Raw genomic sequence first — 16,932 nt, forward strand, 5'->3', positions numbered from 1 at the left:
TTTGAGTGTAGTAAGGAAGAGTACTGCTTACTTGTGGCCACAAGGTCCTAAGGTTCATCTTAGATGTTGTAGTTCTAAACATCAGAGGACAAAAAAAAATCCTAATGCTCTTTATTTTAATTATTTTAAAATGTAGATGTTTCCCTTCTACTTTCATTTCTCTTTTTTTTTTTTTTTTTTTTTAAGAAGTAAAGACTTGAGTATATAATGAGATTATTTTTAATCCTTTTAATTTAAATTGTGACTGATATATTTCAAAATGATTCTACTGTGCAAGATGTGGGAAAATTACTGTGCCAAGATTCGCTTTGATTGTAGTGAGCTGGAGTTTCATCCCCCTGAATATATCTCTAAGATACTGCATCCCTCTTCCCCAACACATGCAATTTTCCCAGTATGACATCGCCAGTATCTGTGCCAAGCAATCAGAGCAATTATCCTTGTTTGTTGATGTTAGGACTACCATATCGTGAAGAAATCTACCCGTTCCTTCAGCGCTGCCCAAGTGGAATCTCCATGGAGACTTACCCAGCCCTCCATCATTTCCAACATCGTCCTGATGAAAGGGCAAGGCAAGGTGAGGATTGCTGCATGTTTCTCACTTGTAGCAAGAGCTGGCATTTAAGAGGCCTCTCCTGTACTTACAGCTGCTCTCAGGGTAGCTGATAGTAGTGCTAGTGATAAACAAATCCCATTTCCAAATGTAAATGCCAAAGTTACATCTGCAGAATACAGGGGATGTGATGTTTGTGTCGTCCACTTGACACAGAAGTGCTTTCATTTTGGCTTGGTGCATCTCACCATTCCTGAGATATCAAATATTTCTAATGAATCTCTAAATATGTATGTTTATGCAAATTCAGTGCAGCTACAGAACAATACCTGTTCACATGTATATTTATATACATATGGGACAAGCATATTTTCCCTCAGTGAATCTGGATGCATTTTAAAAAAAAATACTGTAAATTAAACATTAAACCCAAAGACAAATTACTGGTTGATTGCTTCTCTGAGAGCACTGAATGCAATGGGTCAAAAAGTCCTCTTCTCCCTCCCTCAATAATGTGTTTACACACTTGCTAGATACCAGCTGGCTGAATGCTAAGAAAAAATAGATAAGCATTAACCTAGGTATATACTGTTTTCCCTAATCAAATCCACACTAGTATTGGAGCTGTCATTTAAATATGCTAAAAATAAACATGTCCTTTTGTGAAATAGTCTTTAAAGTCATCAGATGGATTTGTTTTGGACTAAGAAGACTTGTTTTGACTTTCAAGCTCAAATGCACAACTAATTCCTTGTTGTGCTTTATGTTTAGCAAAGAATTAGAAATAGTTACTTCTGTGGGTAGACTGGCTCACAGTGGATTTAACTTTCCTTGCTTTAGGAGCTGTGAGTCTTTCATGATGAGTAAATATTTCTTCATTTTTCATGTACTTATTTTTTGACTCTGTTTTTCTCATGAAATTAGATTATTTCTCCCCCTGGGATAAGCCACGGCCTCCTGCCTTTCTGCACTTAGCTCCAAGGTTTTAGGAAGCAGCTGGGAGAATGCAGACCCTGGTGATCATGAACCAGCTAAAGCAGCTGCCATTTTGTGCCTTCCACCCACCTCTAGGGTGATTTCCTCTGTTAAGGATTGCACCTTGTACAATTTGTGCAATAGTGTTCACTTTATTATCCCTGTGCACACCTGGAACTTGAAACATTTCTCCACAGAGTTGTGGTGTTGGTGGCGGGGAGCCAAGTGCTTCACTTTAGGTTTTCACCCATAGGTAAGGCTGCAGGGGGTGTTTTCCTGCTGTGGAATCGCAGTGCTTGTCTGGGAAGGTGGGCTAGCCTAGGAACTGCTGTACTTTACAGTCATATTTCTCCCAGCCCATCCATGGATCTGTGGGGAGACCTCCTGTCTCCAGGCATGGGAGTGCCAGGAGCCTCCTGCTTTCTGTAGGTTAATTTGCAGTTGGCAATTGCACAGGGTTGAAGAGTTAGTGGAGTTATTTTGTTTTGCACAAGGAAACTAAGTTACTTCCTTTCCAGAAATCAGTAATGTCTTATCAAATTACTAGAAGCTTATAACTGTGATGGCCTGCTCTGTATTCACGCAGTGAAACAACAGATGTGATTGTTGTATTGGACTGTAAGCTCAGTGCTTGCCCAGGCAGCATCCCTCAGCTGGAGAGCACTGCCCAAGGCAATAATAATGTCCATGGCTTCAGATCACTAAAGCACAACAGTTCTCCCCATCCCTTGTCCACCTGGTCAGTGACTTTTCTCTTTGTTCTGTAAAATATATGATCAGCAGTCACAAGAGGGGAAATATGGGAAAGGGTTGTGGATCAAGGAAGTGATTGGTCTGGGAAATCACTCAGCAGAAGGGGGAGAGGTTCATTCTGTGTTCATCAGTTCTCAGGTCAGCTTTGCAAGATGGTCCCATAGCCTGCTGGGGTACTGCAGGGGTAAGAGCTAATGGATGGAGCCCTGGGGAATCTATTGATCTAGATTTATTTAAATACAACGTGATATATGTCTCCAGAATAATTAAAAATGTACATTTGAATGTTAACTCCCACATGCCATTCTCCTTTCAGCTGCATTCCTGACATTGCAGCACTGACCTTATGTCATGTTCTGAAGCTTTTCTTCTTCCTGAGGAAATGTAGGATCTGTGACATAAGAGAAACTTACAGTTAATCCTGGATATAGATCTCAGGGGTAGGAATTGACTGTCTGTTAACTCAAAATGAATGTGTTACTGTTTTTAAAATGGGACAGCTATGGACACAGTGTTTTGAAAAAACCCAAAATAATATCAGAATTTTTTCTCTATCAGCTTAGAGTGCCAGCTGCTGTTTTTTGGGCTGATGAGTGTGTTTATAATAGAATGAAATGGAAGGAGAGAGCAAGTTGGCAGTGCAATTCATTGGAATGTTTTAGGTTTTCATCTTTCCCTTGTCTTGTACATTACTGGCAGTCTTTCTCACACAGATGATAGCAGAGTAAGGTGCCAGCTGTGTGTCTTCTCCTCTTTTCTCTGTAGGGTCTTGGATTCAGCATTGTGGGAGGTCAGGATTCTGCTCGTGGACGCATGGGGATTTTTGTGAAGACTATATTCCCAAATGGAGCAGCGGCTGCTGATGGAAGGCTTAAAGAAGGTATGGTGGAGAGAATCCAACTTCACATAATGGACCACAGTGGGATATTATTTCAGTCCAAGAGGAAGATTCAAGTACAGCTATGTTTAGGCACCTGGCCAGCATCAAGTGATTATGGAAAATTTAAAATTCCCTGTTTGTTTATCCTGTGGAAGATCATTCATAGCAATTAACTTGACTGTATTTCATATTGAGAAGAGGGAACTACGGAATAGTGGTGGCCACTTTGTTTGTCCCTTTCTCTTTTATGAACTTTGCCCAAACAGCAAGCTGCAATTCTTCAGTTGGAGAGGGTCAGTGACAGCAGGAAAATATAGATAGCTAATAACATCTGGCTTAAAGATGCTGGTCTCAGAAGGCATTATATATAGGGACATGTCTGGGAAAGGCTGTTTTGAGCCCTTGAGTCTCTAAGCATCCTGGTATGATTTTGACAGGATAAGAATCATAACCAGAAAAAGAAAAAAAAATAGAATGGGATTGGCAGTAAGATCACCCTGGTTAGAGAAGGAGATATAGCCAGATTTTGTTACTGCTTTTCCAGTCTTGGTATCTGAGCTGAATGCATAGCCTGCTCTATGTGTGCTGCACCATGGTCTGAGTGCTGTGTCAGACAAACAGGCTCTCGGTGTTGAAAATACAAAGTGACCATGAGTTTAGAGAGGTGGTTTAGAATCCTTCTGCAGGGATTGCGTTACTTTTGCTTCCACGGAAAGCTGCTGCTATGTTACTTCTTTCAAGCTGCTCCTGTGTTACTTCTCTCCTCATATCATCATTCCCCTCTTTCTGTCTTATCACACTTGTTGTATTTGAGGTTGCTTTTGGTGCCAACTCTCACACTTGCTGCCAGAGGGAAGCATGCATCCCTACATCATAGGTTGTGCACTTGCCGTGGGAAGCCAATAAGTAGCAGCTGTCCCATAAACTCAGCAATCATTTGCAGACTATTTATAGCTTGCAAACTCTTCTTTTTTTTTTTTTCGTTTTCTTCTTTTTTTTTTTTTTTTTTTTTTTCTTTACTGAGGCTAGGAAAGGAGAGGAGGAGTAGACTTAGCTGATGATATTGCTTCATGTAATTTTGCACAAGTAAAATTGTAGTAAGTGGGTCTGGATCATGCTGACCCTCCTTTTAATAAAATGAAGGTAGCACAGCTGGGTGTAAGTAGTAAGACCCAGAGCCTGGAAGCTGGTAGAAATCTGACAGGACATGTTCCTTGAGGTGAAAAAGACATTTGTTGTCACAGCGTGTGGGCTACTACATGCTTCTCTGTCTGCAGGCATTTAGTAAGGGAACACATTTGCTTTCTGCACGTGGATGCAAGGTTTGTTTTCTCTGAACAGGCTTTGAAGTGATGTGCTGTAGTGTTTCACTTAGTTCCTCGTTTCTCCTGTTAATGCTTACAGAAGAAAGACAGTTTTATAGTAACTTTGGACTTCATGTCATAATAATTTTCAGACTTCAGGTAAAATCCATAGCATTTTCAGCTTGTTTGTGAGAATGGGAATGCTAAGTTAAGCATCTCTGCTGAAAAAGTTTTTACTTTGGTAATTCATCACTAGTACCTTGTAGAAGCATTAGTACAAGTGAAAATAAATTGAGAACCATAAAAGGCTTTTTATAGAATAGTTAACTGAAATCCTTGTAGTAGTGGATCACCTCATGTTCAGGAAAGGTGTTTTAAATCTTTATAGTCTCTATACTGCCAACCACATTTTTTGTATCTATTTACCAGGGGATGAGATTCTGGAGGTTAATGGAGAGTCTCTACAAGGACTGACCCATCAGGAGGCCATCCAGAGGTTTAAGGTAACATGGACATAGCAGTGAAGAGATCCACGCTCCTCTTCACCCATTGCCAGCTCCTGCCCTCAGCTTGATACTCTTGCGCTGCCAGGAGCTGCAGGTGTGGTGGCCAAGGTGGGTCACGCCGTGTTTCTTGCTGTCTCTGCAGCAGCTCAGGAAGGGCGTGGTGACGCTGACGGTGCGCACGCGGCTGCGCAGCCCCAGCCTGACGCCCTGCGTGACGCCCACGCTGCTGAGCCGCTCCAGCTCGCCCAGCGCCAGCGCGCCCGGCCCCGGCCCCGAGGAGCCCGACGGCTCCTGCTCCTCCAGCCGCAAAGGGCCTGGCCCCAAGGACAGGATCGTCATGGATGTGACACTCCATAAAGGTGAGGCTCCGCTGGAACGGTCTGGGAGAACAAATCTCTGCTTCTCGGGGGAGGTTTTGGGAGTAGGTTCCAGGCTCTTATGTCTGGTGCACCCACGTGTGCCCATTTGACCTTGAACTGCAGGGTGAGGGGGAAAAGAGCCCTCTAATGTGGATGATACAGGTATCCCTGAAAAGGGCCCCTGGGATATCATGGCCTGAGACAATGAAACTTTTTCATGAGAAATATTCCCTCCTCCACTGAAACCCGTGTTATCATTTAGGATTTCTGTTGGTCTTTAACTTTACTAGATGATTGGTTTTTTTCCCTCCTATAATCTTAAAGTAATTGGATAGTTCTCAATTTATAATTTTACCGGTTAGAATCTCAATCCCCCTGAAATCTATAAAGACCCCTTGCTGTGCTATGTATCCAGATTTTGCTGGTAGAACCCTTCGAAGAAACAAAACTACTTTCAGAACCTAGGTGACTCCCAGGATCTCATTCCTGGCTAGCTGAGAAGCTGACCTTCTGCCTCGGGGGCCCCTGGAGCTATCCAGACTCCGTAGCAGACCAAAGCTAGAACTACCCTTGCTCTGGCAGCTGCACTCTAATGCAAAACCTTCTGAAGAGCTCCCCTTTCTTCATTTTCCTGCACCAGAATCAGAAACCTCTCATGGGTAGCAGTCAGTGAAAGAAGGAGGCTGTGAGGCAAAATGTAAATGTGTTAAAGGGTTCCCAGATGATCTGCTCAATCTCCTCCATGAGGGTTGATCTCATTATTAATAATTTCTTGTTATAAACTTAAAGCATATGTTATATGTGCTAGACAACTACGCCTATTTTAAAGACTTATGGTATAGTGATTTTAAAGATTGGATTCAGAATTTTGGCAGACAATTTAAGATGTCCAGTGATCCTTACAACAGGGATGTTGTTACCTGAAGGAAAGCAAAGATGAAAGTGGATGGAGGTGACCACTGAACCAGAGATAACGCCTCACCTTCCTTTGTGCTTCTTTGCTGAGGAGTGCCATACAGATGTTTAACAAAAGAGAGCAATACAATCGTCGGCATTTTCTGTGTTTGTGTTTTCTGCAGTATTTTAAGTGACATCTTGATTGGATTGCTGCCCCTACTCCTTTGTGCCTTGGACCAGATCAGACCTTGTGTGACATTTCCAGGAGGTTCCCACGGCACACAGGGTATTTTCTGAGATTGATGAATCTCAAAAACCAGTCAGGATCAGCTATTTTCAATCCTGATTTCCACTTGTTGGTCTTAGCTTCCTGAGTGACTGCACCAAAGGCCAGCCCTGAAACAATGGCATTAGTTCTGAGCTCAGATGGGATGTGGGAACACAAACACTTGTGTGTCCTGTGTGATTACGATCTGCCACGTTTCTTTGTACTTGTTTTCCACAGAGCCGGGGGTTGGGCTCGGCATTGGTGCTTGTTGTCTCACGCTGGAAAACAGTTCTCCCGGGATATACATTCACAGCCTGGCCCCAGGATCAGTGGCTAAAATGGATGGCAGATTAAGGTTGGTTAAAGCAGAAACATTCTGGAGTGGTTTTACAATAAAATCAACTGAGACTTTGTTTTTACGAATTATTTTGTTTTTACCGAATCTCTCAATTGGAAGAAATTTATACTTAAGAGTTCACCTAAAAAAAACCATTTAAGTAAAGACATTCCAAAATAGTATTAAATACCCAGAAAACGTTATTTTGTGCTCTGGAAACAGCATGATCATTAAGGTCTGAGTTGTTTAGTTTGTTTTTTTTTTAAATTGTCTATACAGAAAGCTGAGCCTAATAGCACCCTTTGAAAAAGGGGAACAGCAAGAAGTGCAGCGTCATGCTTTTTTGTGAGAGCTGCAGCCAGAGACCCCAGACTGGGAGGAAATTTGCAGAGCTCTGCTAAAAGCTCAGTCACCTGAAACTCTCCTAGAAAGAGCTGGGGCCGATATTCCTGCAGCTGCCTGTGCCTGCAGTGGTGTTTTTCTGCCCTTACTCTCAGTCTGGCAGGATTGCTGCAGCCTGACCAGCCGACTCACTCTGTCGTGGAGTTGGGATGTCATTAGGAAGCAATCATTCCCAGGGTTCCCTTTTGCCTTATTTTGGATTAAGGAAGAAACCTTGCTTTTCCTCTCATGGAGGCTTCATTTTTGAAAACCATTGGAGAAAACTTGCCACTTCCTGCATTCCTCCATAAATGCTGGTGGGTGCTAGGAGCGTGGCTCCAGAGGGGAGACTGTGCTGAAGAGGTGCTGGGACTGTGTGGTTCACTTTGAGCGTGTGGTGCAGAGAGGCTGAGCAGAAGCCTTGCTTTCACATGGCTAGAGAGTGCCTTCTGTTTCCTGGCTCACCAGGAAAACTGCCATATAAATTTGATTTCTTGGAATAAGGGAAGAAGTTAATTTTATGGTGGCATTGCTGCCAAAACCCTTGAAAGTTCCTAACATATAGAAATGTCTACAGGAGACGACATTTGATGGTAACTTGTTTTCTTGTGGCCCCTTTGGAAAACATTGTAGTGCTGGTTACGTGTCTATGTTACAGCTGTATTGTTTATTAGGTTTGCATGATTGATTGTATCCAGGCACACTTCCCAGATTTTTAGCTTGCTTCTTTGAGACATTGCTTCTGTTGTCCCATCAGCGATTTATGGCTTCATAGGCCAAGACTTACAGGATGGTTTTGATTTTTGGAAAACATTGTTAATCAAATGTTGGCTTTGCAATGCCAGGGGATGTTTGAATCCAGCTCCTCTATATCTAAGCTCCCTCTCTCAGTCATGTGGCTATGTAAGTGACTCCATTTGTGCAAGTCTAAAGGATGGGCAGTGCAGTGGGATGATTGCACAACTGATAGGTCACCCTTTACTCTCCTGAGCCTATACCAGAAGTGCAGGTTACTGAATTGCAATTGGTATTTTACCTTTGGTTTCTGTACTCATAGTGTAAACACAGTACTTGATTGTCACAAGTAGGCCAACATAAGCCAGCAGTAGTAGATTCTTTGAGAGTGTCTATTCAAAGCAAATGTTTCAGGAATTATGGAGGATGCTTTAATGATATCCCTAGTTGATGATATTTTGTTTTGAATAGTTCCAGATGTCTGAGCACCATAAGCAAGAGTTACAAAACTGAGAAAACAGAACTAAACAGTCATAGAATTATGGAATGGTTTGGGTTGGAAGGCATGTTAAAGATCATTTTGTTTCAAACCCCCTGCCATGGGCAGGGAACCTTCTGCTAGATCAGGTTACTCAAAGCTCCATCCATCATGATCTCAAACACGTCCAGAGCTTCTCTGGGCAACCTGTTACAGTGCCTCACCACCCTGACAGTAAAGAATTTCTTCCTGATCTAATCCTGCACTCTTTCAGTTTAAAGCCATACTCCCTTGTTGTATCAGTACATGCCCTTTTAAGTAACACAGTGTGTTTTCCTTTCAGGACAGTTTAGTTTTGTTTTTTCTTTTCCCTTTTTAATGGGCTCTATAAGTTAATCTTTAGCAAATACAGGCTTACCAAGCTCAATTTTTTTCTGAAGTTGTTTCATAAACTCTACCTAAATCATGAATTTCTTATCATTGTTACTGCTAAGTAATTCAATATGGTGTGAAGAGGCAGCCCATCTGAATATCATTTTTCCTCTTCTGTACTCAATAAATATCTGAATGCAGAACTGGAACTGAAGCTTGCTTTCACCCTGGTCTGAATGCAGACAGTTTTCTTGGTAGATTTAATAGGTATTTTTGCACTGACAGTAAGTGCAGAAGTAGTTTCTGAGTTCAAGAGGGCTTAAACCATTCACATCACTGGGAGCAGCGCCTTCTTTGAAAGTCACGTCTTTTCCAGAACACTTGTGTCTTTGAAAAATCTTGGCCATCAGTTGAAAGCACAACAAAGGTGGTTGTGATTAGGTGGCTTTGTGTCTCTGTGCAGCCGGGGTGACCAGATTCTGGAGGCGGATTCCGTGAGCCTGCGTCACGCGGCATTAAGCGAAGCCTACGCAATCCTGAGCGAGTGTGGACCAGGCCCAGTCAGCCTAATCATTAGTCGTCATCCTAACCCAAAGGTGAGGAGAAAATGAGTGACTGTTTCTGGGTTGTTTTCGTCTGGCAGTGTAATTTGAGTCCTGCTTTTGGAAAAGCAGAAAATGAATAAAATGGCTTTTTCACGCTATGGCATGTATTGTGCAAGACGTCAGGATTGAAATTATGCTTTCCAGTTTCCTAAGTCACAGCAATGCTGGACCATCACGGTTGCTTTTCACTTAGTCACCCACTGATCTTCTGCATTTTCCTGGAAATGCTTGAATTAAGTGTTCCCATCTTTCTTCGTACTTGTATGAAGTAGAAATCCAAATACAGCACAAGACCTCTTCTTCTTAAAAGTTATTTTGCAGTTACTTTGTCTTTGAGTAGAATATTATTTAGGGCCAGGAATATATGTATCAACATCTTGAATTGATCAACTATAATAAAGTAAAATCTATCCAAAGATCAAAGTTTTCCTTCAGGATTTAAAACGTGAGAGTATGGAGTGCACTGCTACTGAATCCGTGCAAGGTCAATTTGGAAATAAGACTGTATTTACAAAGTAAGTGTTCTCAAGCATTTTTTAAAAATTGATGATAGAAGATGAAAGCATATTAGCCAAGCTATAGGGAATAACAGCTTCTTTTATTTCAGTATCAAAGAATTTCATGAGTGTACGAAACCTTCCTGTTTAAACAGGAATGAAGCTGTAAAAATATTTGCATTAGTGGGTCAAGAAAGCTCTGACTTTTGAACTCATAACTACAAATGGAGGCCTTAATAAAGCCATAACTTGGAGAACTTGGGTTTCTTATTTTGTAATTAATAGTGTATTTTCTGCTAAATCAAATATACAGTCAACAAATAGGGTCCTACTTGCCAGAGTTTATTATCTTTGCTGGAAGGCCTTGTGCTGCTAGAAAGAAAGAGGCTGTGGTTCTGTTAAAGGTAAGCACAGTAAGGGTAAGAATTGGGCTTATAGCCTAAGATAACAGTATTTCTGGTGAGTCTGTGTGCTGTGCTGAACCAAAACAATGGTTCAATGTGACTTCATTATTAAGGCATATAGACATTCAGAGCATCTGTAAGAAGCATGAAATAATAATTCTTTGCTGTGGAGTCTGTCCTTCTCATCTGTCCCTCTTCTGCTGTGGTGAAGTCTCGAAAGCTGATGAGTGACCTAACCTGGTGTCTGCTGAAAGGATGAACTGAGTTAAGCTAATTGCTTGGTATTACCCAGTAACAGAGGGAAACTATTAAGTGGCTCCTATTACAGTTTTCCATAAGTGATATTTAATATGACAACAAATCATTTGCCAAGAAATGTATGAAAAGCTAAAAGTTGAGCTGGAGAGACCCTAAAGCACTTTTCCAGTACTGAATCCATAATCTTGGCAGTGTTGAATCCATAATCGCTCATAGCTGGATCTCTGGAGAAGTGTCCATGTGGGAACCCATATTTATTGTTGTGTTACTGACACCCATTTTCTGAAAGCTGGGGGATCAATATATAAGTATGGGCATTTTATTTTTATTTTATTTGCTCTTAATAATACTCCAGCATGCAGACTGCAGTTAGGAATTAGCTTGTCCCTTTCTGTTTTGAACTGCCTGAGCCATAAAGGATGCTAAACATCAAAGTTGGCAGAGTTTGCAGAAGTGTGGATTTTTTGTTAACTTAAAAAATGTACTGCAATGTGCCTGAGACCCATTTTAACTCTAGAGAGATGTTTTACCTAAAGTTTTGTTTTAAGGCCATAGGTCATAGTCTAAGGATGTTTGTGCCCCAGGAGTTCAGGGACTTTTGGTTTTCTATAAGGTCATGACATAGGCTGGAAACAGAGATGTGTTTTTACAAAGGTTTATGTTGTTTTGAACATTTTTATACTTAATTTCTTATTTTATAACACAAAAGATCCACAGTACATTTTGGTGCTGAATATGTTTGCTTTGGTGTTTTTCATGTACTTCCAAAAGAAAGACCACAAAATTTTCTGTCTGCTTATTATTCTGAGTGAATATGGCATTTTTACTGTGTTTAAACTGCTGAGTTTGCTTTGGAATCTCTCAAATCTTCATGGTTCTGGAATACTCAAGTTTGTAGTCTCTATTTATGCTGAATTTTAATTAATGTAAAGCAGTGTGCATAGAAAGTATTTTTGACAGAATTCTTTTACTTTCTGTTCTTAAACAGATATTCCTGCAGACTAGTTGTTCCTGTATAAAATCATATATTTTCCAGTAATAAGAATTAAATGTATGGCAGTAATTAAGGGCTAAATTAGCAAATATGGTAAACCAGTATTTATTCTTAAACCGGAGAAACATTAATTATCAATTACTGATTTAGATTTTTTTTTTTAAAGCAAAGAGAAATTAAAATAAGAAGCTAATATTATGGGAAGTCTGGTATTTTTCCAGGAGATTGTGTAGAATAGCTTAAGTTTCTGATTTATGTTTGCACAAAGCAGTCTTTGTCTATTTTAAAGTCATATTTTCTCAACAAATCAATGTGCAGCTTTTAATTGAGTTAAAACCAGGCTGTAATAGCTTCATTTGATTTCTTTAAGTCTGGGGATGTTTTATTTGTTTATGTTGTGTGTCACTTGGGTGCAGTCTTCATGCAGCTGGCAGGCTTCTGCTTCCTGGTTTTTGCAGGAAAATGGCATCGAGACAGTCTGAGTCAGGGGACAAGGACTTAGGAGCCCTCAACTAGGTCTTCTTTATTGCATCTTTAAAAATAGTGACTTATGTGAAATGAATCATGTACTTGTGATAAGTGGTAAGACTCTGTAATTTCTTGTACCCTGTTTGAGCTTTGTCTTCCACCTACTTCAGGTTTCAGAGCAGGAGATGGATGAAGCAATTGCACGTACTACCCACCGAGAGAGCAAGGATGCCAGCTCCTCTCACGTCACAGGTAGCAACATGTTCTCTTCTCTAGTGTGTGTTCTCTCACAGATACAGGAACATTTAAGGGCTGTGCTCTGAAATTGCCCAGCATTGATGTTTTGAGAGCCCTCAAGGCAGCAGAACAGTGTAGGAAGTATAATTACTCTGTCCACTGCAGAAATTTTAGCACAAACATCCAGTTCAGATGGATGAGCTCTGCAGCTTATGTAACTTGCTTTCTTTCACTAGGCTGCCATGACCTGAAAGTAGGGTTGTCAAGAGGTAGTTGTTCTGAACTTTTTTCAAGAAGAGGGGAAGCATAGAGTTCCAGTAGGAAAAGAACAGGAAAGATCTACTCCATCTATTTATGCTTGTCCTTAATGGCAAAAAAACTCACAAAGTATTGTGAGCATTTGAAAAAGTCTAGGTGTTGCATACTATACTATATGCTTTAACACCATTTTGATCTTTAAAGTCATGTCAAAGTATGTACTCTGACATCTCTGTAATGTGTTTGAACTCCAGCAGTTCTTAAAGCCTGGCAGATGAAAGCAAACTTTTGGCAATGGCAGAGTGACCAGTAAGGTGATGTTCAGACAAAAATGTTAGATTTGTTATGATCCCCTTTTTATGTGTGTCAGCTAAGATATGCTTTGAGGTTGACCTTGCCAGTGGCTGCTAATTTGTCTTCTGAGGTTGCCCCTAGTCAGCAGCATGCTCCACCAGCCGGGCAAGACCATCTCCTGCTCATCTCTTGTTCTCAGCACTGCCCTGGGCCTGGCTGGCGTAGCATGTCTTGGTGGTAACATTCCATCTGATCTGAGGGAGAGCTTATGAAATGCTGAATAAATCTTACTTAAGGAAAGAAATTCAGATAATAAAAAAGTGGGATTAAAAGCAGCCACCAGCTCAGAAGATAAATGAGAAGCCTATTTGGTTATAGGGACTACAAGTTTAATTTTTGGTGTCTAATTAATCTGTGTTTAACAGGAGCTGTGCAAAAAAGTCCATCTCCTAGTGTGAAGGCCAAACAAGGAGAGACCTCATCTCCCCTCAGCTGGACAATGAAACGCTTCTTGGAGCCAGCAAGCCGGGTAAAAGGATTAGATGCAATAAAAATAGAGCTTGCTTCAAATTCAGCTTTTACTGAAGCTCTTACTTGGTCAAGGGGTTCAAAACCAAACCTGAATGCTCCTTCCCTGTCACATGGGCTCCATAAATGGGTTTGTTTCTTGTGTCACACATTTAAATTGTGATAGCAGCAAGCTCCTGTTTTCCTGTGTGACTGTAGCCTTTGTGAGTGATGTGCAGAGCATGGCAGAGGAGACTGTGGGATCCCACCTCCTGCCACCTCCAAAATACCCCTGCTAAGTGTGACATAGATGAAGTTAGTAAGAGAGACCTGAACTTGTGGGCAGAAGGCTGAGATCAAGTCCCTCTGTATAGCCATTATAGTGGAAAAATCTTGTTGTCCTGGTAAAGCCAAGGAATCTGTAGACAGTGTCTGGATATATAAAGCCTTCCCTTCTCTCAGTGTAGAACATGTATAAAGGAAACTGCAAAAGTGAATAGTTTTATCCCTTGTTTCTTCCTTGAACCACACCTGTAAAGCAGTGGGATGTGGAATCCCTTTTTATTTATTGTATTGCTTAGAAACATGTTGACATGAGGTGTTTCAGGCATCCAGTTTTAACAGTTTATCTCCCAATAATACTGACAAGTCCTCTACTTTAAAAACTGGTTTTAAACTTCCTTTATTAGCACAGCAGTATGAGTGGTCTGTGTGGTGCTCACATGCAGGCAGGGGCTTTATGCACCGAGGACAGCTGGTCACCAGGGTCCCTTCTCTTCAGCAGGGATCTGTCAGCTCTGAGGCAGAGCTGTCCCAGTACTTCTCCCACGATGGTTCGAGCCATCTCCCCTTCTCTGATGCTGTGCCTGGCTCGTGTGATGAAGAGCATGTCCGTCAGAAGAACAGGAACAGCTGGGTGGACGATGGCTCTCTTCTCCCTGGCAGCCTGAGTAAGTGATGCAGATGTGTCTGGACATTGGGCTAGGGTGGGGGGAGTTACTGAGTGCTGGGTTCCTGTACAGGGAAGCTGTGCTGGTCCCTGTGATGGTAAGAAATGCCAGGCAGGGTAGTGCAAGCCAGTGTTGATCGCCTGAAGTTCTGGAAAATTGAAGGAATGTACAACAATCCACAGAATGCCTGTTTCCATGATTTTTTCTTTTTCCAAAATTCTGTTCTGATAATGTGAAAATTTCTTTGATTGGTTTGGATGAAACTAGATTTACAGCATTGCAGAATTTTGTTTTTTTCCAAATAACCGATCCTCTTATTTTTAACATTTACAGAAAGTGTTCATAGCTATCTCAGAAACTTTGAGAGGGTTAATCTATGTAAAAACAAATGTGCAGTTTTACATTAGATATTTTGCATGTGTGTCTTTCTCTCCATAGTAACTGGCTGAAAGAACCTTGTGTGTCCTTACTGATGTGCACCTGATCACAAATTTAAATGATATATTTGTTCTCCCTTTCCTGTGTTTCTCAAGTAATTTCTTTGTCTACAGCTTATTTGCTGTGGAAATTATTAATGTTTGAAAGCATTTTTATATTCCTAACTAGCCACCCAAAAAACCAAAACAAACTAACTTCCCATGGAGTAAGATGCAGTTCTTCTTGGAGAACTTGGAAAGGATTCTTGGGTTTGTTACTTGTTAGTTTGAAACTGATTGTTGTATACTTCAGTCTTTGTTCAAGAAAGCAGTTTTTACTCTCTGTGAGCTAATGCAAGAGTCCTGAGCTTAGGTTTAAGGAAAATGTAAAGTAAAATCTATTGTTTAAGCTAAACTACACATTTGAATTTGGTATCCCTTTCTTCTTTGAGTCATAGCCATAATTTAGAAATAAACTGAAAATGGAACGAGATGTGCCAATGAAGTGACTTCGGGAATTACCCATAAACTGTAGTGCTATCTGCAGTCCTCTTGGTGTTTATTGTAGTTAGATGGGGGACATGAAAAGCCTGCTTTTTGCTTTGTGAAGAAAAAAGTTTCCTCTGCAAGCAGAGTCATGTGTATCCTGCTGTAGTGAGATGCATGATGTTAAAAACCATCCATAAGTACAGTTAAAGTGTAACTTTTCATTTTCCTTAGCTGCAAGAGATGCAGGAGTGACAAAAACAAATGGTTTGGCTTCTCCAGCTAGTGGGAGGTCTTCTGGCCATCACAACAAGCACGTGGAGTCTGTGCGACCTGGCATCCTCAGCGACAGCCCCAAATCTTCCCGCAGCCCCTTTCACCGACAGAGGAGGGTTGTTTTCTATGATGGTGACGCCAGTGATGACGACGAAAGTTCCCACTTGCACAGAAGCCAGAGGGCCAAGAGCCAGGAGGATGCTGGCATTGTCATTACAACCTCGTCTGTAGAGCTCGATGATGAGAGCCAGGACAGTGAGTCATCGAGATACAGTGGCATGGAGACATCTTCCCCTGTCTTCAGCAACTCTGTGGAGTCTGCAGACAGCACTCTGGAGCAAATTGAATCTCCTTTTTTTCCCATCATAGCCTTTGATTACTCAAGTGTGCCTGAAGTTCGTCTTGGCAGCCTGAGTTTGAGAGAGCTCCGGGAAGCACAACTTGAATCCAAGAGATCGCCAAAACTTGAGCACAGAGCAGTCACCAGAGTGAAAAGCATGATGAGCACTGAGTGCCGAAGCCTTCAGAGACACAGGACGGAGGAGCATGGCTCTTACAACAAGCCTGTTGCCAGGATGCTCCCTCACAGCAAGAAGTGTGAAGCACCTGATGCGCTCGGGCAGGGCCAGGTTGAAGTCGTCACTCTGGTTCGCAATGAGCACGAGTCATTCGGCCTGGATTTGGAAATCCAAGCCATGCCCTTAAAGGTTGTTGTCACAGGCATGCGACCCGGTGGACCAGCAGAAATGGTAATTTATCATTTGAGTTGCCTTATAGTGATGTGCTTTCCCATTGCGGGGATGATTATTACTTTTTTAATTTATTAGTAAACAAGTGGTCTGTTGAGAGTAAGTGCAACTGAGGTGTTTGTCCTTGCTGGGCTAAATGTCTCACCCCATGTTGTTCTGGTGCTGCTGCTAAATAAAATTATTCTGATTCAGAAGTGCACCCAGGCTAATTCAAAACTAAGAGAGCAAGATGCAGATCCACTGAGATGATCTCATCCCCTCTTGCAATTGTAATTTTGTGGGAGCACAATTTTTTTATTTATTCCCTAACTAGAGGCAAAGACAAAATAAGGAAATCTTGGTGGCAGAGGATGGTGGTAACAAATGTATATTATGCTTTACTATTTTATATATGTGTGTCCCCATATTACAGGGATCTGGAACCAAGAGGCTTTATGTGCTGGCCAGGTTTGCCAAGAGCTGCAGCAGTACCATTAACGCATTCCTCTTCTTCATCTCATACATGCCCATACCAGTGATAATACATGCTTCATGCTGGTTGTGGAACTGCTAGATGCAGAAGTGCAGAAAGAAGAATAATACTCTGGTGTACAAACCTGGCTGCAACATTTTTAATCTCATTAGCAGCCATTAGAGTAAGAGGGGATATGGCATAGCAGTTTGAATAGGACTGTAACATCTGGGGATTTGGGTTTTGTTCCCGCCTTTTTCTCAGACTTGTTTTGCAGTATTTAG

General features: G+C 41.5%; 1 protein-coding gene across 5 annotated transcripts in view; it reads left to right on the plus strand.

Moving 5' to 3' along the window:
• The window catches only part of PDZD2 (PDZ domain containing 2), a 200,083-nt gene that overhangs the window by 162,964 nt on the left and 20,187 nt on the right, over nucleotides 1-16,932 (plus strand). For 4 of the 5 annotated variants that reach the window (XM_079329867.1, XM_079329870.1, XM_079329871.1 and 1 more), the window contains 10 exons: nucleotides 458-577; nucleotides 3,047-3,161; nucleotides 4,895-4,968; nucleotides 5,114-5,330; nucleotides 6,733-6,850; nucleotides 9,262-9,394; nucleotides 12,195-12,276; nucleotides 13,239-13,342; nucleotides 14,102-14,270; nucleotides 15,407-16,197. In XM_079329867.1, coding sequence (XP_079185993.1) covers nucleotides 458-577; nucleotides 3,047-3,161; nucleotides 4,895-4,968; nucleotides 5,114-5,330; nucleotides 6,733-6,850; nucleotides 9,262-9,394; nucleotides 12,195-12,276; nucleotides 13,239-13,342; nucleotides 14,102-14,270; nucleotides 15,407-16,197 — 1,923 coding nt within the window. The remainder of the gene's footprint in view (nucleotides 1-457; nucleotides 578-3,046; nucleotides 3,162-4,894; nucleotides 4,969-5,113; nucleotides 5,331-6,732; nucleotides 6,851-9,261; nucleotides 9,395-12,194; nucleotides 12,277-13,238; nucleotides 13,343-14,101; nucleotides 14,271-15,406; nucleotides 16,198-16,932) is intronic. The other variant, XM_079329868.1, reaches the window with a different exon arrangement.

The sequence above is a fragment of the Erithacus rubecula genome (assembly GCF_903797595.1).
Source record: "Erithacus rubecula genome assembly, chromosome: Z".
Lineage (NCBI taxonomy): Eukaryota > Metazoa > Chordata > Aves > Passeriformes > Muscicapidae > Erithacus > Erithacus rubecula.